We start from the raw sequence: 25,628 nt of genomic DNA, 5'->3' as shown, positions 1-25,628 counted from the left end.
GGCCAGCCTGGTCTACAGAGTGAGTTCCAGGACAGCCAAGGCTACACAGAGAAACCCTATCTTGAAAAAAAAACAAAAAACAAAAACAAAAACAAAAAGGCACATATTAAGCTACTATTTCAGGAGCTAATAGAGAGGGTTACACAGAATACTATAGTCACCTACAGTGGCACAGAACATGTCCATCCTCATTAACAAAGAAGTCAAATTAAATTACCAGTGACATGCTCCTTTTATTTTACCAGATTCAAAAAAGAATCTTATAAAGATTAAATGACTAAATAAATGCACAGAAGGAGAGACACATTCATATGATCCCATGAAGGAAGGGTTATACACATGTAAACCTCCTTAGAAGCAATTTGGCAATTAATTCTAAGCTCTGTGGGACAGGATCAGTCTCACTGATTAACATAGTGCTTTGGGGTATGAGACAGTTCAATAATTAATTGTTAAGTAAATATTGATGGAAGGACAATGCAAATAACATGAATCTTTAAAAAATTTCATAACCTTTCACTCAGCAAACCCTTTTTGAAAACTCACCCACCATGAGAAAAGGGATCAAAGTCCCATACATTCCAGTGATTTCTTCAGTCTTTTTCATAGTGAAGATGAAAAAAAAAAAAAACTTCCAAATAACTCAAATACCCAACAATATGTCTTTATGTGGGTAGAGTGTCTGGGTAGTTATTAAAACTTAAGCCAATAAAAATAATTTTTTACACAGAACATGCTGACAAAGTTTTTAATTAAAAAATAAGGGTACAATTTCTTCTCTCTTTTTAGCTTACCCATCATTTTTGTACATATTGTGTCTTCCAGTCTGGTGTTTTTATCTGATTCTTTTTTTTTTTTTTGATTTTTTGAGACAGGGTTTATCTGTATAGCCCTGGCTGTCCTGGAGCTCACTTTGTAGACCAGGCTGGCCTCAAACTCAGAAATCTGCCTGCCTCTGCCTCACAAGTGCTGGGATTAAAGGCGTGTGCCACCACTACCCGGCATTATCTAGTTCTTAAGTGTTCAAATAAAGTACGTCTGTTTCTTATGCCTTATCTTTGGATCTTTAATTTATGTTTGTTTGTTTTGTCCTATTCTAAATTATTAGTTTTGTTTTATCTTATTATATTTTATCTTATTATTAGCCTTTAGAAGACTGATCATTTTCTAATGAGAGAGAAACTGTGTGGATCTTGATGGAAGGGGACCTGAAGAAAAACAGGTAGAAGGAGAGAGAGGAGAAATTTATAATCAAATTATATTATAAAAATTCTATTTTATTTGCAAAGGAAGGAAAATATATAGTTTAATACTATCAACTTCCTCATTTTATTCATAGAAATATGACTATGTTTAGCTACATTTGTAACTAGGTAAACAAAAATAAGGTATTCCCCACTGAAGATACATTCACAAACATAAAAATGCCTACAAAGCACTGCTGGGGAAAGGGCTCAGTTGGTAAAGTGCTTATAACCCTGATGGTATAAGCGTACATACCTGAGTTTAGAACCCAGTACATGTAAAATGTCAGATGTGGCAGTGTGCCTTTTTAACCCAGCACTGTGAAGGTGGAGACAGACTGATCTCTGGAGCCCCGTGGTCAGACAGTTCATCCTATACAGTGAACTCCAGATTCAAGTGAGATCTTGTCCCCCCAAAAGAAAGAAAGACTGGCGTCTGGACTCCAAACACTGAATGCATGTGCACACTCACACGCCGCAGAAAGTATAAGCAGATTGTGAGGGTATCCTAATGTTAGTAATGGTGGACCCCAGGTGAAATTACAGAAGATTGAATTTTTAGTATCTTTAGGTCATAAAATGCTTATTGTTAGTTTGTATCATTTCTCTAAAAATAGAAAATAAAATTATTTTAAATTAGTAAGGCATATTTGCTAAACAAGAATATATTGCTATTTGCTTAGATTTTATTTTTACTTGATAAATTATGTAAAATTCTTACTTGAAATTATGTAAAATTATGTACCAAAACAAGCATTTCAATTAAGGACAAGTACATGAACTTCATGCTAGAGAATAAGTTAAATAGATAAAGAAATGATAGATCCCTATGTCAGCAAAACCAACAGACACATAAATTGGGGTCTGAGGAATAATTACAACTTGGATAAATAAGTATAACATATCTACACGACAGCTACACTATCAATGTGCACAACTAGTAAGAACCCTAGGCTGTCACGACAAAGTTCAAGGATGTGTTAATTCATGGCTTTTCAGTGTGTGATGTTAGCCACAATTCTTTGAGCATTTACTTTTATCCATAAAATGATGGAAAAAGGTGATTAGAGAATCTGCATAGGAGTCTACAAGGCAATAGTCTAATAACACAGGATGCCACATTAAAGATTTTTAAGAGCTAAATGATTGAAGAGGATTAGAATTAAACTACAACTTAAAATTGATAGGTTTAGTTAGGCAGGAAGGGACCACCCATCAGCAGAAAACAGAAATCAGCTACTCTCTAGGAAGAGGTCAATGTGCTGTCTGTAAATTAATTTTACAGTCATTAATTTGCATACTATCTGTAGCTCTTTGTGTATTATAACAGCAGAGCTGAAGAGTTGAAGAAAAGACCAAAAACCCTCAAGGTACTTAAATAATTATCACCTAGGTTCACAGAAAGATGCTCATTATTCCATGTTTTTAGCTATTAAAATATAGAAAACTTTCCCGAGCAGGCTGCAATTGGTCTGCAGTGGGAACTTTTCTGACTTCTGGGCTATTGAAGGATGAGTTAAAAACACACAACAGTTTTGAATGTCAGAGCCAGTGGTACTGTTCTTATAGTGGCTAATGTTTCCATTACATAATAAATATATTGTAATTCCAAATGACATATATAGACAATATAGCTTTCTACATGTACATTTTTTTTCAAGGTGCAAGAATGGAAGTGAAAATGAGAAAAAATTTAAGTAAATAAAAGACTGCCATTTAAAGAACTGCATTCTCAGTACATCAGCATGAAGACTCAGTTATTTTAGATGATGTATTGAAAGAGTCAAAGACTTATATGTTATGATAGTGAATAAATGTATATTTAAATGGATAACAAGATGTTATGTGTGTGTGTGTATGTGAGAGAGAGAGAGAGAGAGAGAGAGAGAGAGAGAGAGAGAGAGAGAAGATTAAAGGAAATAATTTGATGTGTATAATGTCTACAGGAAAAATTATAATTGAAGTAGACAAAATAAGCATATCCACGTTCTTACAAACAAATAGGTCTTATTTTTAAAGCTTAGTCCTAGTACTTAAAAAAATGTTTTATAATATGAAACTTATAGTTGAGGAGAAATAGGCTAACCTTGAGTTGAGCACTATGCCATATATACAAGTATTAGACATCATTTTTACCCACAAAATGAAAGCTTTGATGATTTTATGTACTAGTTTAAATTAATTAAAAAATAAATATAGACATGCTAGAGAGGCAGTTTTCAGAATATCATGTATGTGTGTGATTGTGTGTGTGTGCACGAGTATGTGTGTATCTATCTGGTATTTAACCATGCATGAAATTTCCTATCCTATAAAGGCAATACCTCTGATTTCTAGTCCCTTAAGATTAAATTCTGTGATTAAAAGTGGGCACTGATAGACAGCTATAACATAGATCTATAGTTGAAGCAGCGGCCGAGCAGCTAAGGCAGCTTGATGCTTTTTCAGAGGACCCACGTTCACTTCTCCTCATCCATGTCAGGTACCTCACAATCACCTGAAACCCAGGCTAGCGCCAAGGGAACCAAACTCTCTTCTGGTCTCCATGATCCCACCAGAAATAAAAATAAATAATTAAAAATTAATAAATACAACAGTGTCAGGAGAGAAAGTTAAGTGCCAACTCAACCCTGGTAGCCAAACTAGTAGACTAAATAATCTCAGAGGTGGTATACTGTGAACATGCATGAAGCCCTGGTTTGATCCCTCGCTACTACAGAGCAGTAAGTGTTTGAGCTATATGCTAGGTGCAGAAACACATTTTAAATGTGGTGGTGGTGTGATGTTGGTATTGGTGGTGGTGATGATGATGATGATGATGATGATTATGATTATGATGATGATGATGAGAACGATGATTGTGGTGGTGATGATAATGATAATGATAAAAGAAAAAATTAAAATAAGTACCACCTATGAAATATTATACCACAGATCTTTTTAAGGCATGAAATCTTTTAAAGTAATTTATCAATGAAATTTGATATGCTCATGAATTTCATGTTTCTACTAATTTAAGACATTTAGTTATAGATCCTGTGGTCGCATTTCAATTCCTTGTGCACTGGTAACTAGTTAATGACACAGTATAGCATATTTCAAAATGATTAGAAGAGAGGCTTTTAAAATGTTCCTACCACAAAGAAATGATAAATATTTGGGATGATGGGAATGTTAATTAGCTGCCCAGCCCACACCACATTTAAAGGTCATATTGCACATACCAAATGCACATATTCATTACTTACCATGTAATAAAACAAAGCATAAAATAAACAAAAACCAGGGATGGATATAGATTTACATGAAGAAGGCTCAAATCAGCTCAGTCACACTTCTGCTGATGAAACCTACATGTGCAGATTAATATTGAGGAGATCTATCAAGGATGCTACTACCTGTATCAAAAATCTCCCTACATGAAACAGAATCATCTTAAGGCTAGATTCAACAAAATGGGAAATGAATCGATAAATATAATAGGATTAAGTACAAAAGTCCCTTAATATATACAAGAAATGTGCTTCTAGAAAATAAAATGATTAGTAAACCTTTCAAGAACATTTTTCACATATTCACAAAACTAAGCTTGATTTTGTGTTTAGGTAATGCCTTTTGGGATAGTTTTTATTAATGCCTAGTATGAGCTTCAGAATCATACCGTGTACATGGTGGAATTTATTGCTGTGCAGAACTGCCCTGAATACTTTAGTGCATCGAGCCTCCCTGGTCTCCTACTCCTAAATGTCAGTCTAACATTCCAAACACTGTCAATACAAAGGCATCTCCCTGCATGTCAAGTGTTTCCTAAGCCAGAACTGGTAAAACATGCCTGTAATGTCAGCAATTAGGAGTATGAGAGAAGCAAACTGCAATGTGTTACAAGATAGCCTATCCCACACAGCAAAACTACATCCAAGACCAAACCAAACCAAAACAACCATCCAAACAAACAAAACCCACCACAATAAACAATGTTTTCTAGTAGCTCTCCTACTTTTCCGGACTCCTTGTCCTACTTCTTAGTAAAAGTCACATTTGTGTATTAATATAAAATTTTTTGTTCAATACCCGGTAACTTGCATGCCTAATAACTTTTCTGGCAGAAGTCCTCATAGAGATGAGTGCAGAGGGGTGAGCAGGAGGCCATCTTGGAACATAAGAAGATAATTCAACTCCGAGTTCAGACACCCAGGCCAACTCTGCCACAAACTCGGTGACCTTGGGTAAGTCTCTTAACTTTTCTAGGCTTCAGACTCTCATTTGGAAAAATAAAAAATAAAAAATGTCTATTAGGCAGCTTTGAAGTTCCTATCCAGTTCTGACATAACCATAACACAACTAGATGCATGGGAAAATCTAAAGGGTTAGAATACAGTAACAGCACAGTGGACACAGAATGAAGAGCAGTAGCAAATTAAGGAACATGAGAAAGAGTAAAGTGGACCATGGAGATGGTATCAGAGACATGTGAGTGTTAGCTGCCAGTTCTTTATCTGCCTTCATGCACAGGCAGAGAGAACAAATGTGTGAGAGTCATAAACACAATGTGAGATACTACATGGGGACTAAAGTTACCATCTCCACACACTTCTACTTTCTTTTTCTATTTTGACCATCTGGTCCCAGTTCCCCCACACTGCAGACCTAACAATGGGAGGATGGCACAGATTAATTAGGCTGGGGAACATATCTCACAGTGCTGTCTGTACTCATCCCCTTCAATGCTTCCACTGAGCACTGCCCTTAATCTTGATGAGTTAGGGCAAGGATCTGAAAAGACTTTCTTAAAGATTCCTGAGATGAAAAAATAATGCAGAAGGGAAATTTGGCTTCTACATTTGAAAGCCAGTCATCCTCAGTATGTTTACTCCTGTGAACCTTTATGGAAATTTCTAGTAAACTGGGCAGTTGTAGAGGACTATAGTGTGTGTGGTGATGATAAGTGGTTGCAGTCTACCACCCAGGGCTGAAAAAAATTGCAAATGTAAGATGTAGTCTAAAGACTATGTGAGCCAAATACCTCTATTTGAAACCAGGTCCAGGCAATTTAGTTATGCGATTGTGACTGAGTTACTCTGAGATGCAGTTTCTATAGAATAATATGGGGATTAGAATGGGATGTGGCCGATGCTAGAGGAATACTGAAATGCTAGTTCAGTGTCTCACTCACAGGGTATCACAAGTACTCAGGACACACTACAAAATCTTTGCTCTTCTCCTTCCTACCCTCTGTTGAGTTTCTTCTTGTGCTATCCTGTGGAGAGGGCTCTGTTGATGTCAGCATCCAGTAATGTGGGTAGCAGGGGTGTTCAGGCCTGCCACAGGAACTTTAATTCTTCCTTGAGTGGTGTTTCCCCTCCCCAGAGTGCCTTAAGTATCCCAGAAATTAAAAAAACAAAAAACAAAAAACAAAATACAAACAAACAAAAACCCCAAAAGCCTCATTCTCTTTGGTTAAGAAGAGGAAAGTGGTTGTACAAAGAAGGCAGAGACCTAAAAGATGTGAGATATTTCTGTTTGGGCATAAACTGAAGCTGAGATTCAGTGTTGGGAAGTCTTGCTTCTTGGATTAAAATGTTGTGCATTCAATGTTGTTTCAAACAGCTTGATTTTGAGTTGCTATCAAAGAATTATTGAGGGAGATTTAAATTTACAGGGCTTGGCTGAATATTTCAAATGCAGTTCTCCTCCCTAACAGGAGGGGGCTGTAAAATCCCCTAATTTCTCTCAACTTTTGACTGTAAGGTTATGGGAATGATTCTTCTGAATATAATCATATTTGACCTACCCTCCTCACCTCCAACATCTCATTTTCTCTCTCCATACACAGTTATAAATTCCTGAGAACCCCGAAGGACACAATGTCACTCCAGTGGTAATGACCAATGCCAAAAATTTCTGGACAATTGCCTAGCTTAACCTTCATCATTAAGAGAGACATAAAATTATAATGAAAGGGCAGCATGCAATAGGATAGTAAGTTCTTCAAGTTAAGAAGATACAAAACTTTGAAATCACTGGTAGCAATAAATACCACATGCTGAAAATTAGGCTCCAGGAGCCATGCCAGTGTCTTTATAAAAATTGTCTTCAATTCTTATTTCATTTCTCTGCACCATGACTTTCTGATCCTAAGTTTTACAGAAGAGAAAAATGATGCTTACAGATATTAAGCAAAGGAGCTTACACAGAATTTGTAAGTTCAAATTTAGTATTGTCTGGAACTAAAGTGTAAACTCTTTCCAGAGCACATTCCATGAACTTATGAATATTGATTGGAAAAGTGAATGAATGCTTGGGCTAAGTAGATTTTCATGAACTTGACACAAACTAGAGTCATCTTAGAAGAGGAAACCTCAATGGAGAAAATGCCACCATAAGATCAGCATACAGGCAAATCTTTGGTATATTTTCTTGATTAATGATTGACATAGGAGGGATTGGCCCACTGTGTGTGGTGACATCCCTGAGCAGGTGGTCCTGGGTTCTATAAGAAAGCAGGCTGAGCAAGAAATGAGGGGCAAGCTAGTAAGAGGCACTCCTCCATGGCTTCTGTTCTAGTCCCTCCCTCCAGCCTTGAGTTCTTTCTATGAATTCCCTTCATGATGGGTTATAAGCTGAAAGAAGAAATAAACCCTTCTTTCCCCAAGTTTCTTTTTGTCATGGTGTTTTATCACAGCAATAGAAACCTAGATAAGACAGGACTGAAGGACATTTTGGGTGTCAACAAGGAAAACAGTAGGATTAGGGAATTTTGGTTCAGAAGGGTTCATTGGTCCAGAGGCTCAATACACAGAAAGTGGTAGAGCTTGTTATCCAGAACCACAAGCCACTAACTAGCCTCTGACCCCACCCTCTACCCTATTTTCCTGTGTTGATAAACATGCCCTGCTGGGCCCAGAATTCTAGGTGGACAGATCTATGTACACTTCAACATAGCATTTGAGGATGTTGCATGATTTTTTTTTGTATTTACATTTCTCAAAAGGTTTTGGTTACATACAATAGGTCTATAAAAGTCCAGCCTATTGACAATCAATAGAGGTGAGTGAGGGGCTCATTACGTCCTATTTGTTTCTATTGATCTATTTTCTATTTAAAGATTTTGGGGATATGGGAGCCATTGTTTTCAGATGAGTACCCACCAGTATGCCAGTAGAGAGCTCTAAATACATGTTCATCCAGTCAGACTCAGTTAAACTGAGTGGATCCCAAAACAAAACAACAATAACAAAAAATATGAATATGGAAGTCCGAGGAGAGTGGGAAGCAAGAATAATTTTCAAAGAACAATTTTAATGCAAACGGTTTACTTCTTTTCCTCAGCTTAATAAACATATTTGGTTCTTCGAGATTCAGCCCAACTTATTCCAAGTAGTAGCACCTCCACAGAACCCTAATTTATATGTTCTCTTCCTAGTGAGTCAAAAAAATGGAACAAGGTGAAATGAGATTATAGTAGCTGTACTGATTGTGAAGTTATTTTCTCATCAACAATATTCATTTAGCCTTTGCTAGGTAAAAACACAGTGGTACATGATTTATATGTATGATGCTAATGATTCCTTACCACAGTCCAAGGAAGTAGGTTCTATTTTAAATTGTCATCTTACAAAATGGAAATGATGGTTTCAAGGAGAAGTAGTTCCTTTTGTAAAGGGTGTCTTGCCGCCTTACTCTTCTGCAGACTCTCTGCAGCCAAGATGCACAATTTAGTAACTACTACATTCCTTGGAACTCTTAGGTCATGATATAATTGCTAAATACCTAGACTGTGATAAAATATGGACACTAACCCTGCAGAGGTCTACTTTGTTTGCTAGAATATCCACAATGTATGACACGGGGCTAGATCATAGGCACTCAGTATATAATAGTTGAATAAACTATGAATGGTGGAGAAATTTGGAAAAATACATATAACTATGATTTCCAAGCTTTCATGGTTCTTCTGTGTTTCCCAATTTCAGCCTGAAGTGGGAAAAAATGCCACATAAGCAATGATAGGCATGTTTCTTTGCAAGGCCATCACTAATATTGTAGAAATATGTTACAGAATTTACTTCCATTTTTCCTACCGATTATTATAGTTATATTAACTCTTAGGATTCAAATGGAATGACAACTTATGTGAGAAGAGATAAAGCTATTTTTTGGAACAACTAAGCAATAGAATGGCAGAATCTTGTTAGTATTATACGACCCAAATAATGGGAAGTCGACAAAGAGCCTTGGGAGGGAGTCAAATCACTTTCATAGACCTCTATTATGGTAACCAGAAATCATGCAGCCTGATTTTCATTCAATACAGTAAATATGTCTGAGAATATGATCTCAGCTCCCAAACATTAAGATCATTTGCCCTCCTTTGTACCAGAGGTGGGTCACTGGGTTAGCTTAAAGTATGCTCCATCATTTTACATTTTGCTTTACCAAAGATTACTTTTAATGTCATTAGCAGCCACCCTTGGATGTGACATTTTGCAACCTATTTATGAAATTAAAGATTAAAATAGTATTATAAAACTCTCAAAACATATTTTGATTTAACATACACATACATTCTTGTGTTTGTCATAGTATACAGTCTCTGTGAGTGATGAGACTTTCCATGTAGTTAAAATACTACAAGTGTGCATAATAAATAATTAAAGACAAATATATGCACATTTTTTAATTTTAGCATATTTCCTTCACTAAATAATAAGGAAAATGTTTTAAATTAAGAACTATTTCAAGTGAATGGAATGAAGTATTCTTTGGAATGTAATCTAATATATTCCCACTGATAAATTAAGAATGATATAAAATATTAATTCTCTGTGTATACTTTTTCATGTATTCATAAATATGTTTATATGTATATATGAAAATATGTATACAATAATATACAGCACATATAGTATACACAAATAGTTAATTTTTAGAAATATTTGTATGTATATTTTAAATTTATGGATAATCATGAATTACAAAGTTAAAGTTATTCTGTGTCATCTATTTGCATGGATAGAGAAAAGGGAAAGAGAGAGAACAATCAGTCGAGCACAGAACTCTTGTAGGTCTGAGATGAGAAAGAGTGAAAAGAAGAATTCTTATGAGCAAAGACTGTTGTGCTTAAATGACATGGGATAATAACTCCAACATAGATCTACACTGTGCTAGTTAATAACAAAGTACATGTGAGTGACAAGAAGCTGTCCGGAAATGTATATGCTAAGGAGTAAAGGAGAATGGGGCTGCTTCAATTTATTGCCTTCTCATATGTCACTGAATCCTTAATTACCAGTGCAGAGTCTATATCACTCTCTTAAAGTTTTAACTGCTTATAAATTTCAGCCAAGCAGGAAGCTGATTTGATTGAAAAGGGAGAAAGTTTCTCTTGGTTGGAACACATATTAATATTTTTGCTATGTTGTTATTACAAGATAGTTTTAAGGGTTTTTGTTTGGGAAATGATAATTTATAGAAATAAAACCATGTTACTTCTTGAATAAAAAAATTATTCAAGTAATAAACCAAACTTGATTTCCCCATGCAAAAATCACAAGCTATATGTTATTAGTAAGTTGTCTATTCTTAGGAAAATTAAATGAAACCTATGCACAATTACAGGTTAAAGAATATTAAACTAATGTTTTATCAATGAGCACACATAATCCTCAAAATTGTCAAGACTCCTTATTCAGTTTAGAGTTCATATTAACTTTAAAATTTGACTACATTTCCCAAAACTAGGTTCCATTTAAAGCTGAAGTAGTTGCTAAAACAAGATCTGAGATTCTGTCTTTCTAAATAAAGCTCCTAATTTCCTACCAATGAATCAAAAAGCCATATGCTTGGCCATGAGTACATAATTATACTACTAAAAATTAGCGATATATGGTATTCTTGGAAGTACTTAGGAAAAACTATTATGAAAATCAAAACCCCCTCTACATTTCTTAGATCATAATACTTTATTCATGATCAATATCTACTTCTCAAATACATTAAAAATATTGAAATTGAGATATTTTCCCCCTACAAATATAGCTTGTTCTTTCCAGTGCATATTTAAGAATATTCTATGCTCTGTTATGATGGTGACTACAGGTGCATTTTATTTATATTTATAACATTTTCAAGAGTTGCTCCCTGCCTTTATGGAAGCAGTAAGTCAGTCCACTTTGTTTCTATTGAAAGGCTAGTAATTCAAGAGCAAAAGAAATTTAGGAATCAAGTTAAATAAATATGCATATGTTCAGAAAGGCATTATAGGAGAAATGGTTGTAGTCCTAATATAAATGACCTCATTGCTCCTCTATAATTAAATGTGTTCCCTTCTTTTATTCTAAGTCTGATTACCCTCCCCCGTGTTTCCAATTAGTCCTTTCATTTGTAAAATGAAATGTGCAGTAGAAACAAATTTTCTCCTCCACAACTGAAAAGACACATAGTATCATGAGAGTAAACCCAGTGTAATACATGTCAAGCCTCTCTTTTGATGGAAAAATAAATGTTCTTTTATTTTAATCATGGTGGGAAGCGTCAGATTAAAGTTAAGTTCTTTCTGTTCCTTAAAACAATGGTAATAATAATTTTTAAAGGAGGATGAAGAAAAAAAATTAAAAAGAACTGTGATTAGGCTGCTAACAGACCATGCTACAGAATCCTAAAAGTCATCTGAGCATTTGAGAATGTGAGCTGGAGAAAAAGTCACTGACAGCCATACATAGCATCCTTGGATTTCTACCCACCGCCCAGAAGTGTAAAACCACAAACACGTGTGAAACTAGAAAACCATTTTTCTTTCCTAATATTTTTCCAAGCAGGCAATCCCAGTCAGCAAGAACTCAGCAAAGTTTTCAAGCTACCCAGACCTGAAACACAACTTTCTTATAACAGAAAGAAAGCCACAAAGAAAAAGCTCACCTGTGCAGGACTGAACCAACCATGAGGGCAGGCACACCGCTCCCCACAATTCCCCTTGCCCTTGGTGCTGGTCTTGTGGGGGCTTTTCCGTACACTGTCCCACAAGGTGACCAGCTTGGTCCTGTTTGAAGCCGGGCCCCCAGGTCCTGAGGAGGGCATAGTTTGGGAACTGTACCCGAGTCCCTGAGTATTCCTCTGCCAGCCACAGGCGCAGTGGGCATCCCTGATGAGGGTGGGCGCACTCCTGCCGACATCCATCCCATCGGACCCCCGGCTGCAGCTGTGTTGCTTGGTGAGGTATGCATTCATAGTGCACTGATGCCTACTCTTTTCTTTGGTCAGCTCTGCATAGAAAGGCTTCCTCCCTCACACCCCTTTCTTCCAGGCAGTTGTAAAAGTCTTTTTTTCTCTGTGGATGCCTCAGTATCTTTGACAGCTGCTATAAGCGGTTCATCGTGGGAGCAGAGGGAGCAGAGGGAGCAGAGGGAGCAGTGAGAGCAGCTCTGCACAGCATTATCTGCGGGCTGGTAGCTCTTTGTCAATAGATGACTCAACTCACAGAGCAACTTGACAGTATCCCTGCTCTAGGCAGAAGCAATCAATGCTCCACACAGCTGGGCTACAAGACTGTACACTGTGTTACAAGCCCTTTTTGGATGGAACCTCACAGGAAGGAATACTTCTCACAATTTGGCATTCTCAGTTTTCCCTCCTCCCTGATCCACACATGAAAGACAGATCTCAGGAAAGAAAACTTTGTATCAGAGCAGCAGGACCTTTCTTTTGAGAAACGATGCATCTAGGCAGAAATACTATAGCATAAGCAGTCTCAAGTGCGGGCAAAGTTAATCTGGAAAGGAAATGTTCGCTATTTCTGGGAATCACTTCTCCAGTTGCCAAGACGTAGACCAAATCAGGAAATAATGAAATCAGAGCTTCAATATTAGCTCTAAAAAGTATCAATTAATTTTAAAAAAAAAATCAAGGTCAAAGTGTTACTGGGATCCTTTAAATTTTGAATTTAATTTATTTTAAATCATGATTACATCCTATAATACAAGCATATGTACTTCATAGTTTGACCAATTATTAATTCTATTTCTTTTAAAATGATGACTTTTAAGATTCAAAGATGATAGGTTGGTTTATTCTAAACTAGTATTTTTCCTCACCCTAAATTATTCTGAGGATTTACTTCCAAATACTTTACCACAACAAATTCATTCACCACAGAGAGAGTCTGCATTTTAAAGAGAAAGATGTATTCAACTCTGCCATTCATAGTTTGGTTTTCTAAGACATAATTTTCAAAATATTTAACTAAAAAGGAGTGAAACCTATCCAATTTTAAATAATTTCTTTCCAAAGCAGACATGCCTATATTTCAATTTCAGCGTGCTTCTCATACACATCGACAGTTATTTTCAGTAAAGGGTAAGACTAAAAACAATCATACTTAGAAATGACATTGTCTTTTTGAATTTACATATCATTGACTAGACTGTCCACATCTTTTGCATGTTCCTAAAGATAAGAAGCATTGGTTTGATTGAAAAGTAAGTTGCCATCTAGCAAGGAATGAGAAACGAATAGTCCATTCTATTCCTAGTTTAGTCACAACCACCGAATGCCATCACATGCTGCCTGCCCAGTGGACTGATGTTGTTCAGGGACAGTACCCACCACTTCTGCTCACTTGGCACTGCTTTCTTCAGGTTCCAGAACCATTACCATGCTCAGCTCTACCCAAGGAATCTTGGTAAATGATTATTGCTAGGTTCAACACCATGGAAGCCATAGAAACCTATCCCTACAAACACTCATATAAAATGATTCTTTCCCAGGTTCTACACAATGGTCTAAACGAATAATGATATCAAGTAGAAAAGGTATTCAAAACAATTTTTATAAGCTGGATGTGGCCATGTACTGCAATGTCAGTACTATGGGGACAGAGTTTGAGATATGAGGCTCCCTGGGACTTGATTTGCCTCCAATTAATTCCAGTAAGAGTGCTTATCTCAAAGAATGAGGTAGAGGATGATAGAAGACCTGATGTCCTCTTCCTGATCTCCTGTATGAATATGTATATGTATATGTATATGTATATGTATATGTATTGTATATACACACATATATATACATATACATATATATATATACCTATATATATATGCTGCCATAACCAACTAATTAACTAACTAGCTAACTAACTAGCTAGCTACAAACACTACATACACATAATAATATTGATACACACTTGCCATTTTGCACTCAGATGGATGAAGAAGAAGGATTCCAGAGATCTTAAGGCAAGCCTGGGTTACATAGTGATTCAAATCTAGCCATGACTGTATACATTATGACCAAATATCAAAACTTAAAACTAACTGACTAAATAAATAAGCAAACAAACTAAAAATACCTCCCAAATAAAACAAAGAAGTCTTTGGTCTATTACTAATCATTTTTCCAAGCACCTAACATACCTTCTAGCAATCATTTTTTCATTTTGTTTTATTTTTGATTGAAGATTTATGCTCACATGCAAGTGTGGTGTGTACATACATGTACACACACACACACACACACACACACACACACACACACACACACACTAACTAAGTTTTATAGTGATACTTAAACCAGAACGCTCCAGAGACAGGTATGCTGTTTAGATTTTGGTGCTAGGTCTGAGATGGTGCTCTTTATGTGGATGCTTGTATAAAGAAGAAAAAGAGGAGGAAAAGGAGGAGAGGGGAGAGGAAGAGGAGGAGGATGATTTGAACTATTGGGCAGAGATGATAATAACTTCGTTTTCCTCCTGAAAGAGAATCAAGGAGACAAAAATCAATATAGAAGGACATTAAAACTGAGGCAAAAAAATCACTACATGGTACTCAATAGAAAGAAAAGAGGAAATCTGTTTTACACCCCCAAACCTATCACCTTTATTCTAGATCCAGGCATAACTAACATCAGAAAGAATGTCTAGGTCAGACAAAGCCCCAGGGAGCTTTGGAACCTCTCTCGTCTTGCCATGATGCATGACTTTACACTGGCATGTGACACAGCATAGCAACGTCATCACTCCCAAATGACAGTGTCAGGGATTAAAAAGTATGGATCCCTTTGACCACATATAGCCACAGACACTTCTCCAATGATTCTGACAGGTATCATTGCTCAAGGGCCCCATTGGCAAATTCAGAGACAGCATACCCCATCCTCACTCATTTTCTTCTCAAGGATAAAAATCAATCTGCATAGAGTGAGTATATATATATCCATCACAGTTCTGTAATGGTATATGCAGTGTGCAGCTGGACAGAAGGTTTCCTGGATGAGTACTATTAAGGTATAATAAATCATCATAAGGTTTTAAATCTGCTATGAAAAGATTTTTCAAATGAGCTATTTCTTCTCATCAAAAAGGTCATAGGACATCCATTTTCATAAGCCCAGTATATCATTTCTTAGTGTATAAATAAGTAGCTATGTTTCATAGCTAGTGTTACTTGACCTCAAAGATAGTTAAGATCACAGCACCTATTTCTCAAGCTCAATTAAAGACTATATCGAAATCATCATTTCACTTCTGCATGTGTAAACTAATTTTCATCTTCAGCCTTCCCCTTTCCACCAAAGATTTTTTGTTTTGTTTTCAAACAGGACATTTGGCTTTCTACATCTGAATACAGGCCACTTAAACAGATAAATTCAGTCAAGAAGACTTCTGTACCATTGTACAGAATCAGACAGATCCACTAATTAACAATAATCCAATTTGATTATTTCTAATTGGACAGCTGTAATAACCACGAGATGACATCAAATTCTGGTGAAACAAGAATTAGCAATTTACAAGCACACATCCTACTTATCACTGTGATTTAACCTGGGCACAACATGCACTGGGTAATGCCTCGATGAGATGTATCTTATTGAACTCTCTGTGACCTGGCATTGACTCTCTAGAACTAAGCCCTCGTCTTAGAGCAAGAGTTTAAAACTAATATCCTGGCCTCGTTTGTTTAATAAAAATAAACAGTACAGATAAATCACTAAATAAATTGAAGAGTACTAAAATATTATGCAGAATTTTTTCCAGATAAAATTTCTTTCAGGAACTCGATCCATATGGGAAATGAAAATATTAATTACAAAAGAGCTAAGTGCTTTCTGTAAGAGAACTGGAAAGCAGAAGCCCTTTAACTGCCATGAGTAATAACTTAAATAATCATAGCATGTCATAGCACATTAGATAGAATCTTCTTTAACTTAAAAAGTGAAAAAATATAAATGTTTAAATGTTAGCAAGTTCAAGTTCATACTATCTACTTCTCTTTGGCCATGATAACTGTAGGTTCCAAGCACATTCACCTTTCAAAATGAGATAACCAAGAATATTTGAAATATTACAAACATTAAAATTATTTTGAAAATGCTGAGCCAATTCAGTAATAAATCTTATGAGACATAACAAGCAGTAGTTCTTTGTGGATGGGCATGTTTCCAGGGATGGAGAGATACAGCCTGGACAGTCAAAGTTGATATGAAATAAGAAACAAAACCTTTTAAAATGATCTAGATACAAAATATCATATTTGGATTTGAGTGGGGATTGTGGAGAGAATAAATCAGAATTAGTGATAACACTAAATTATAAAACAGCTTTCAGGAAATGTAGACTTATTATGTTCTAATGCACTCAGTAGCATCATTCCACAAATCAAGAACACTAATTATGTGACATTGTTTTAGAGATTCTGAAAAGAACAATAGTAAAATTGCAATAATCTTTTCTAATCTGCATATTTTAGCAATTGAATTTATGTGCTGAGCTATACCTCTGCAAGTAATTTGTTATCATGCTCTGATATTCAACTAAGTTCTGTGAACATCCCATGTCTCACCCAGCAAATTCATAATCGAAAGTATGTACATTTGTTTATTTAACTATCTTTAATATTTGTCTTTTTCTCTCACTCACCACCACGAGTTTGCTAATGTAAGATAACATAAGTCTACTATGCACTTGTACAATAACTACTTAACTGCTATATACCCATGTTCCAATTCTAGACAGCCAAAGTGAGGCCTAAATTGTAATATATCCTATTCTGTCCATTATCTATCAATGAGTTTTTCTTGACTGGGATTTTCATTCCCATAGAAAATGCCATCTATAAAGTGGCTGCATGAGCCTTACCCATGTCCTTGGCGATCTGGTCTCTGTTGCATTCACTAGTCTGGTTCATGCTTCATTCCTCTTGTGCCTTCCATTTACACAGAGTCTGAAAACATGTTCTTAGATTCTGATTTTGACCACTGGACAAGCTGTTTTTCTCACTCCAAATCTGTCACAAGAGCCCTACTGATTTTTCTGTAGAGGGGACTAAATCTCCCTCATGACCCAGTATGATTTAAAAATTAGAGTTTTGTTGTTGGGGTTTATTTTGGTGTTTTGATTTTGTTTTTGTTGTTGTTATGGTTGTTTTGCAATCCAGCTCCAAATGCAAGCTCCAGGTCTTGTTTTCTGTTAGATTGGCATATCTAAGCCTATTCTATTAAGATCTTCTACAATATTCCTCGATCCCAAAATGTCTCAATGCCACCCCCTCTGGAAAGCACTCTTTGAGTTCCTCTTTGAAGACAGATCATGCTTTCCTTCCATCTAATACTGACATATTTTCTGTGTTTCTATTACAAGACTATCATAATCATATGTAAAATAAGAATTGTGGTTTTCTTTTCTGCATTCCCTTCTCAAAACATAATGTACCATCACTCTTGGCTTAAGCAGACCTTCTCTTGTTTGCTTCTGCACCCTCTGATCTCAGCATAAAGTAATAATTAGTGTTTATTAAAATCATCAGGAAAGAAGACAGAGTTATTTTACAGTGATCATACCAATATGAGTATTTTAGGCTGTGGTACACTTCTCAGTGTAAAATGAATAAAGGAGTACTGTGATTTTAAAAATAAATAGCAATGGATTCTTATGGTCATCAATTCAGTGCAGTGTTTATTATGGCTAGTTAGAAAATTGTAATAAATTAGTTCTGTGAAAAACAATGGGTTAATGGTCTCAGTATTGAAGTAACTTCTTTGTTTTTAATCAAGGTACTAATTCATAAAAGCTGTACTTCCTGACAGCTGGAGTTTTTTTCCTCAAGACTTCACAAGTATTCTCCCTTTAGTGGTAATGTGTAACTGGATTATTTCCTCATGTTAAAAGCCAATCCTCTATAGTTATAGGGAATTATAGAGATGGCTATGTGGTTTAGAATACTTGGTGTTCTTGTAGAGGTCCCGCTTTTAGTTCCCAGCATGTACATCTGGCAGCTCACAACCACTGTAATTCCAGGTTCAAGGGCTCCAACGTTGCCCTCTGGACTCCACACATACATACTTCATTTATGCAGTGTGCTTCCATACATGCAGTGAAAAGTCATGTACATACAACAAAGACAAATAAACAGTGTTCTTTTTAAAGCCTAAAATAAAGAATTGCAGACTCTATTAAACTCTTTTAAGACCATAGTTCTTCCCAAGAAGAGATAAATTAAAATAAATGGGAATTCATAGAAGCTTAAACGTGTGTGTATATGAGAGGTAAAAGACATAGAGAGCCTGCCTGCCTATGCCTCCTAACAATCAAGCTGTAAAGTTTAAAAAATGTAAAAATTATTGTTTATACAAATATTTATAAATTTGTTGTTTTATAAATGTAGAGCATGGCTCTGTGGAGTACAAGCATGGCTGTATAAAAGATCTGTAAAATCCATTTGCCTTGAATTTAAAGTTCTGCATCAATCCATCAGTGCTGCTACCAGCCTTGGCCAGAGAAGCTTCTTACTCCACAAGGGAGTAGTTAATGCAGAGATTCGTAACTGTTCAAAGTCCTAGGTATAAGCAGCGCTGAGTCTTTAGGTACCAATATCAAGCAACACTCCCTGTCAAACCTTAGGAAATATCACAGAAGAAGGTCAGAAAAAGGTAGAGGATTGGGTGTAGGGGGTGGGAGAGTACAGTGACATTCTGTTCTCTGGTCATGACATGGTTAGTACATACATGAACTCGCAGCACCTGTAGTTACTTACACATACATGGCACGACCAAGCCAATTGAAATACCAGCAGGAGAGGGAGTGGTTCCCTGAGCTAAGAAGCTATTTTATATAGGGGAAGCAGTTTCCTCTAACCAAGAAGCTATTGGCAGTTGATGATTGCTGTGGGTGGGGGTATCTCTTTTCTTTACCAGTGTGACCATTGTGGGCTCCTTACTGGCTCGGTGGATGACCCCATATCCACGCACATATGTGCAGCACTAATTGAACTGAGTGGGTTAAAAATAAATAAATAAAAATGTGTAAATGGAGAATATGAACTTGCAAGGGAGATGTGGTGGGATGTCTGGCATCCAACCTAGAAGGGAATGAGTTATGATTAAGATATATAATATACATATATGCATTTTTAAAAATTTAAAATTTAAAAAATTTCTGACTCATTAATCACTGCAAACACTTCTTCCTTCCCCTAGCTCTGGAACCCATCATTCTACTTTCTCTTTCTAAGGATTTCACTACTTTCTATGTTTCTTACATTTTATGTACATGAGTACCTGACATGTACATAAATCCTTGAGTCACCTATGTTATAGCTTGATAATAGGATTTCCTTCTTCTTTATGGTTAAATAATATTGTGGTGTGTGTGTGTGTGTTTTCGGGTGAAATATAGTATAAAGTACAGATGTATATAATGGGTAGATGGTGCAGGATTTTCTCTGTCTAATCACATTAGGACAGTGGCAGGCCTATGATTGGACAGGAAAAGGGAGGCAGAGCTAGGAGTTTGGGGGACAGAGAGGTAGCAGGAGGAAGGAGGGAGAAGAAAGAATGGAGGTGGACGTGGTGTTATCTAAAGGTTAGAATAATTGTGTTAAAGTTTTATCATTATCTATTGGCTATGAAATTATTATGTTGACATCTTGTGAAATGTGATATTATTAATACATAAATCTAATTGGTTAACTATAAGCTTAAGAGTCTTAGTTCTACCGGGTAATTAGGTGTTGAGATGGCATGGAACAATCCATGGAAGCAAGAGGAACAGGCCCCTCCTCCTGCCCCCACACCATCCTAGAGATAGCCTGGCAGGAGCTCTGTGGCCTCAAACTAGAGATAGATATTAATACACAGTCAGACAGCCAGATCGACAGATACATAAATACATAGACAAATACTGTCCATTTACTGGTAGACACAGAAGAAGTTTCTAGGCTGTTGGAAGTAACTCTCAATGTATACAAAATTACGACTAGAGCATTAGAATGATTATTTTGAAAGTGGAACTTTTGAGGGATGGGACCTAGTGAGAGACTTAGTGTGCCTTATCTACCCTGTGCTGTGATGCGCTATCTTACCATGGGCTCAGAGTTATGGGGTTAAATGAACATGGACTAGAACTTTCTGAAGTGCTGGTCAAAATAAACCATTTCTCATTGTTGGTTAGTTATCTCAGGCATATGTTGTAACAAATGTGATGCAGTATCCTAATGCCTCTCAATCCCCCTTGAAACAGAGTTCCTCGTTTTCTTAAGTTGTCACATATAGAATTAGGGAGGGAACAAGAAGCTGGACACAGTCTTTATGTTTTATTGCTTATTTTACTTATTTACACTCCATATGTTTTCCCCCTCCTGTCTTCCCCTTCACAACCACCCCAAACCATCTCCTTCCCCTTTGCCTCTATGAGAGTGCTCCCCTACCTTCCCATTCTAGCCTCACCACCTAGCATCCACTTATGCTGGGGTATCAAGCCTCCCCAGGACCAAGGGCCTCTCCTCTTACAGACCATATGAAGCTTAAGAAGAAGGAAGACTAAAGGGTGGATGCTTCAGTTCCACTTATAAGGGGGAAAGAGAATAATCAAGGGAAGCAGAGGGAGGGTTCTGGGAGGGAGAGAGGAGGGGAAGGGGAAAAAAGGAAACAACCTCTCATTAAAATAACTACATAAGATTTTACTTTCTAGAGCATTATAGGTAACGGATGGTCTCTGAACTTACTGAAATGCTTTAAAAAACCTTCAGAGTTAAAAATAAGGCAGACCATGACTTGTCAGAGGTAATTCATCTGTGGATTGGCCTAAAGGCAGAAGCATGGATTAGTAGAAACGACAGGCCGTCCTCCAGCTAAATAATTTTCTCTCCTCAGAGATGTGACAGTTTAATAAAGTTAGACCTAATTGGCCTTGCTGTGTTCAGTGTATTTCAAATTTACATTTAATTAATCATCTTTTTGGTGGGTCCACAAGATGTTTGCCTTTGGATGTATTCATCTGATTTAGTACATATTTAGTGAGTGCCTATTTCATACCAAAAACTGTGCTATGAAACTGTACACATGAGAAAATTCTAGTGAGAGTAGAGGTAGTAAATAGACAGATGCATACAGTAATGAAATGGCACATACAGAGACAAGATGGGAGAGTCTCCCCTGCTGTTGAACTTTCTCCTATAAGGTGAGCCTTCTATATCAACAAATTTGTCTGCATTACCACACTGCAAGCTTTTGGAGAACTAGAGTCATCCTTTATTTTATACTCAGAATCTCCTTTTCATCTTCTTCCAATAATAAAACTATTATCTATCAGTAAATTCTGTCACCCTACTTCCTTCCATTCAGGACAAATACTGTAATTCTGACATTGCTACCAGCTAGCTGTTTTATCTCTATTGCAACTTGGTAAGTTTTAAGATGTCAAAATGACATCATACCAAGTTGTAAACAGCAGTGATAGCTCAATGAAACACTGTCAACAGGTTTAGTTTTAATTATTGTTTTGCTTATGACTTAAGAAATGTAGATTCAGTATTGCAAGGTGGTTGAAAATATAAGATTGTAAATGTAAGGTTTTGTTCTCGTCAATTTGAGTTCTTCCAATAAAGTTTTCACATAGACTGCTCTGATCTTACAGTGAATGACTGGCTTTCTGCAATAACCATCATATCCTATTTCAATCCTGTATGCCAAGGTAGAGATGAGTGCCTTCTCCCCTTCCCTGACAGATCTCTACTGTGTCCACTGAGAAGTTGAACATATTTTGAAAATAAATATTTGAACTCTGATGACATATTTTTCTTCTAACTCCTGCCTGCGTTTTCTTGCACTGTGATAAAGCTTTGTACTGCATTTATACACTTAGTTTTCCTCATTGATGATGGATGAGGCAGGAATTCTAGAGTCAGACTTCTTGGTTCACATCTCAATTCTGATCATATCAGATCATAAATTTGAGCAAGTCACATAAACTCCCTGAATACAAGTTTCTTTACCTATAAAAAAAGAAATTTCTTACCTCAGCAGAGTCATATAAGGATAGCATGAGCTAATTTCTGGAAAATGCTTAACATAATGTCTGTCACATCATAATGATCAACAATCTATTATCATTTGTCTATCTATCTATCTATCTATCTATCTATCTATCTATCTATCTATCATCTATGTACCTACCTACCTACCTGTATACCGACCTACATACATATCTATTCACTCTCATGTCAGCTTCAAACACTCCTGCATATTCTACATGTAGGTTCTACAGGTTGATAGCTAAAAATCTGCAATGTCAATTAAGAGATTGTCAGTAAAGATTAGGCAATTTCAACTGAATATCAATATTCTGTATTGATCATAAACATGTCTTCTCAACTCCTATTTTGAAGAAAGTGTCCTGATGTAGGTGCTAAATAACAAAATCACCAAGAACACATTCAATTTAATTGGACACTTGGAGTGAGTCTCAAGTATAGCATCTGTTTGGTCCTGGTTACTCTATATTGTGAAAAAGATATTAGTTTATAATATTAAAATATATAGACCATTCCTATACTTTTCTCATGACTCAGCATTGATAAGGACTAGAACCTTCAAAAAAAGCAGAGTTTCAGAGTATATCTGATATATACAATAAAGCTGGTTAAAAACATCCAATAGAGAGATAATCTAGTATAAAAGAACTCAAAAAACTAGTTAACAAGAAAAATAACCCAATTTATAAATGGGGCATATACATAAACAGAGCATTCTTAAATAAGAAAACTCAAATGGCTGAGAAACACTAAAGAAGTGTTAAATAGTCTTAGTCATTAGGAAAGTGCAAATCAATTTGCTTTGAGATTCGATCTTATACCCATCAGAATGGCTCAGACCAATAAAACAAATGACAGCTCATGCTGGGAAGGATGTGTAGTAAGGGGAACACTCATCCATCACTGATGCAGATGCAAAGCTGAACAGGCACTGTTAAAATCAGAGTGGCAGTACTTTAGGAAGACTGGAATTGATATACCTCAAGATCCAGCTATACCACACTTGGGCGTTTACTCAAAGGATGTCTCATCCTGCTACAGAAATACATGATCAACCATGTTCATTGCTTCTTCTTTTTCTATAAAAGCCAGAAACTAGATAAAAGCTAGATGTTCCTCAAAAGATAAATGGATAAAGAAAATTAAGAATATTTATGCAGTGGAATAATACTTATCCATTACAAAGGGTAAAATCATAAAATTCACAGACAAATTAATTGAATTGGAAAAAAAAAACATCCTAAGTGAGTTAATCAAGACCAAGAAAAATATATAGTATCTATTTGCTTTTATATGGATATTAGCTGTTAAGTCAATATTAAGTAAGCTACAACTGTAAAACCACAGAGGTTAGATATAGAGTAAGAACTAGGGCTTAAGCTTGGGGAACAGACAGATACCTCTAGGAAAGGGAAACAGACGGAAGGAAGGACAGTAAGAAAGTAAGGGAGGGTTAAGGGGAGGGGAAAGAAGACAGGGATGAGGGAATTAATATGGGGAGACACAGCTAAAATTAAGGGCCATTTGTGGAGTAGTATGAAGACCTTACACAATAGAAGCTTACACACACACACACACACACACATGTTAAATGAGATTGTCAAATAATATGGGAGACAGAACTCTTGCTAGCCATCTCTTATCACTAAATGAAGTTTTCCATACTGGAAATGGGTTACATCTAATTGAGTTGTTGGCCTATGTGGTCCCATGGGAATCTCCAAAGAACTCGGACTTTTGCCAAGGCAACAAGATAGGTTGCTTTCCACAGCTGGTGGCAAGACCCCAGTATTGAAGACAACACCTACACAACTCATTGAACATAGAGAAGTCAAGCTGGTACTGACACAGAGCCTTCACCCCTACATTCTAGCATCTTTGATAAAGGAAAGTATTCTGCATGCTACCAAAAGAGAAAGGTAAACACCTACTGAGCCACAAATCATTTGATCTACAACAGAGTTCAGCCTGTTCTAGTGCAATGCGGGGGGAACAAAAGCTTGGAGGAATAAGCAACCAATATCTGACTTGACTTTAGGCCCACTCCACAAGGTGGAGTCTGTATCTGACACTGCATGAACACAAAAACCTGACACTTGATAACTTAGGGACCTAGGATTAAAAAAATTACTACTGGTCTATTACAAGAACATAGCAACTAAATGACTCATAATGGCATTTTGCTATACTCATAAACCAGGATGGCCTTGCTCACCTATCATCAGAGAAGCTTCCTCTGGTGGCAGATGGGAGCAAATACAAAGACCAATACACAGAGATTATTCAGAAAATGAGAGCCTTTGGAACACTCATTCCTAAACAAGAGGCCTTCATCAAATCCCTCCCCTCTGAGCCTAGGGAACCCTGCAGATGAGGAAGGGAAGACAGTGGAAGAGCCAGAGAGGGTAGAAGACACCAAGAAAACAAAGCCATCTAATTCAACAGTATTGACACAGAGGCAGCATGCACAGGGCTTGCACGGACCATGCCAGATGAGGTCCTAGAGCTAAAAGGAGAAGTATACACGTGCCCCTATCCCTAACCCAGAAGTAATCTCAATTTGATAACCCCTTACAAATGAAAATTTAAGTTTTCTCCAAGATAGTCTCACTGGAGAAACAAAAATTTAGGGTAGGCTGCATGCACAGCAGCAGATAGGACACAGAAAACAAACTCAACAGCATCTTGGGGGATCTTGGAATTTTGTGTCTGGGCTTTTCTCTTAATCTTATTTTTGGTTGGTTTATCTTATTTTATTTGTTTTATCTATTTTACTCTACAGGTCCATTGTGTACTAAAGTTTCCAGGTCAGTGATTCTACAAAATTTCTGAATGTGTAAATAAGTTGGCCTTTGCATGTCTTTGTCTTTTCTTGTGTTCATTTCCTTCTATTTGTTTGTTTTGTCCTATTCTGATATGTTAATTTCTGTTTTATTTTATTTTATCACTTAGAAGCCTGTTTCTTTGCTAATGAGACAGAAAGCAGGTGGACTTGGATGGGATGGAAGGTAGGGGAGGAATGGGGAGGAGGAGGAGAGGGAGGGGAAGGTGGACTTGGATGGGATGGAAGGTAGGGGAGGGATGG

General features: G+C 36.6%; 1 protein-coding gene across 18 annotated transcripts in view; it reads right to left on the bottom strand.

The window, feature by feature from the left end:
* The window catches only part of Dlg2 (discs large MAGUK scaffold protein 2), a 1,953,494-nt gene that overhangs the window by 747,552 nt on the left and 1,180,314 nt on the right, over positions 1-25,628 (bottom strand). For 2 of the 18 annotated variants that reach the window (XM_031387352.1, XM_031387355.1), the window contains exon 1: positions 12,162-12,680. The exons of the other annotated variants lie outside the window; for them this stretch is intronic. In XM_031387352.1, the coding sequence (XP_031243212.1) occupies positions 12,162-12,470 (309 nt within the window). In that variant the 5' untranslated portion in view covers positions 12,471-12,680. Of the gene's footprint in view, positions 1-12,161; positions 12,681-25,628 lie in introns of those variants that run through there. 18 annotated transcript variants of the gene reach the window in all.

This window comes from Mastomys coucha, unplaced genomic scaffold (genome assembly GCF_008632895.1).
Source record: "Mastomys coucha isolate ucsf_1 unplaced genomic scaffold, UCSF_Mcou_1 pScaffold21, whole genome shotgun sequence".
NCBI lineage: Eukaryota > Metazoa > Chordata > Mammalia > Rodentia > Muridae > Mastomys > Mastomys coucha.
This window is presented reverse-complemented; position numbering and strand designations above follow the sequence as displayed.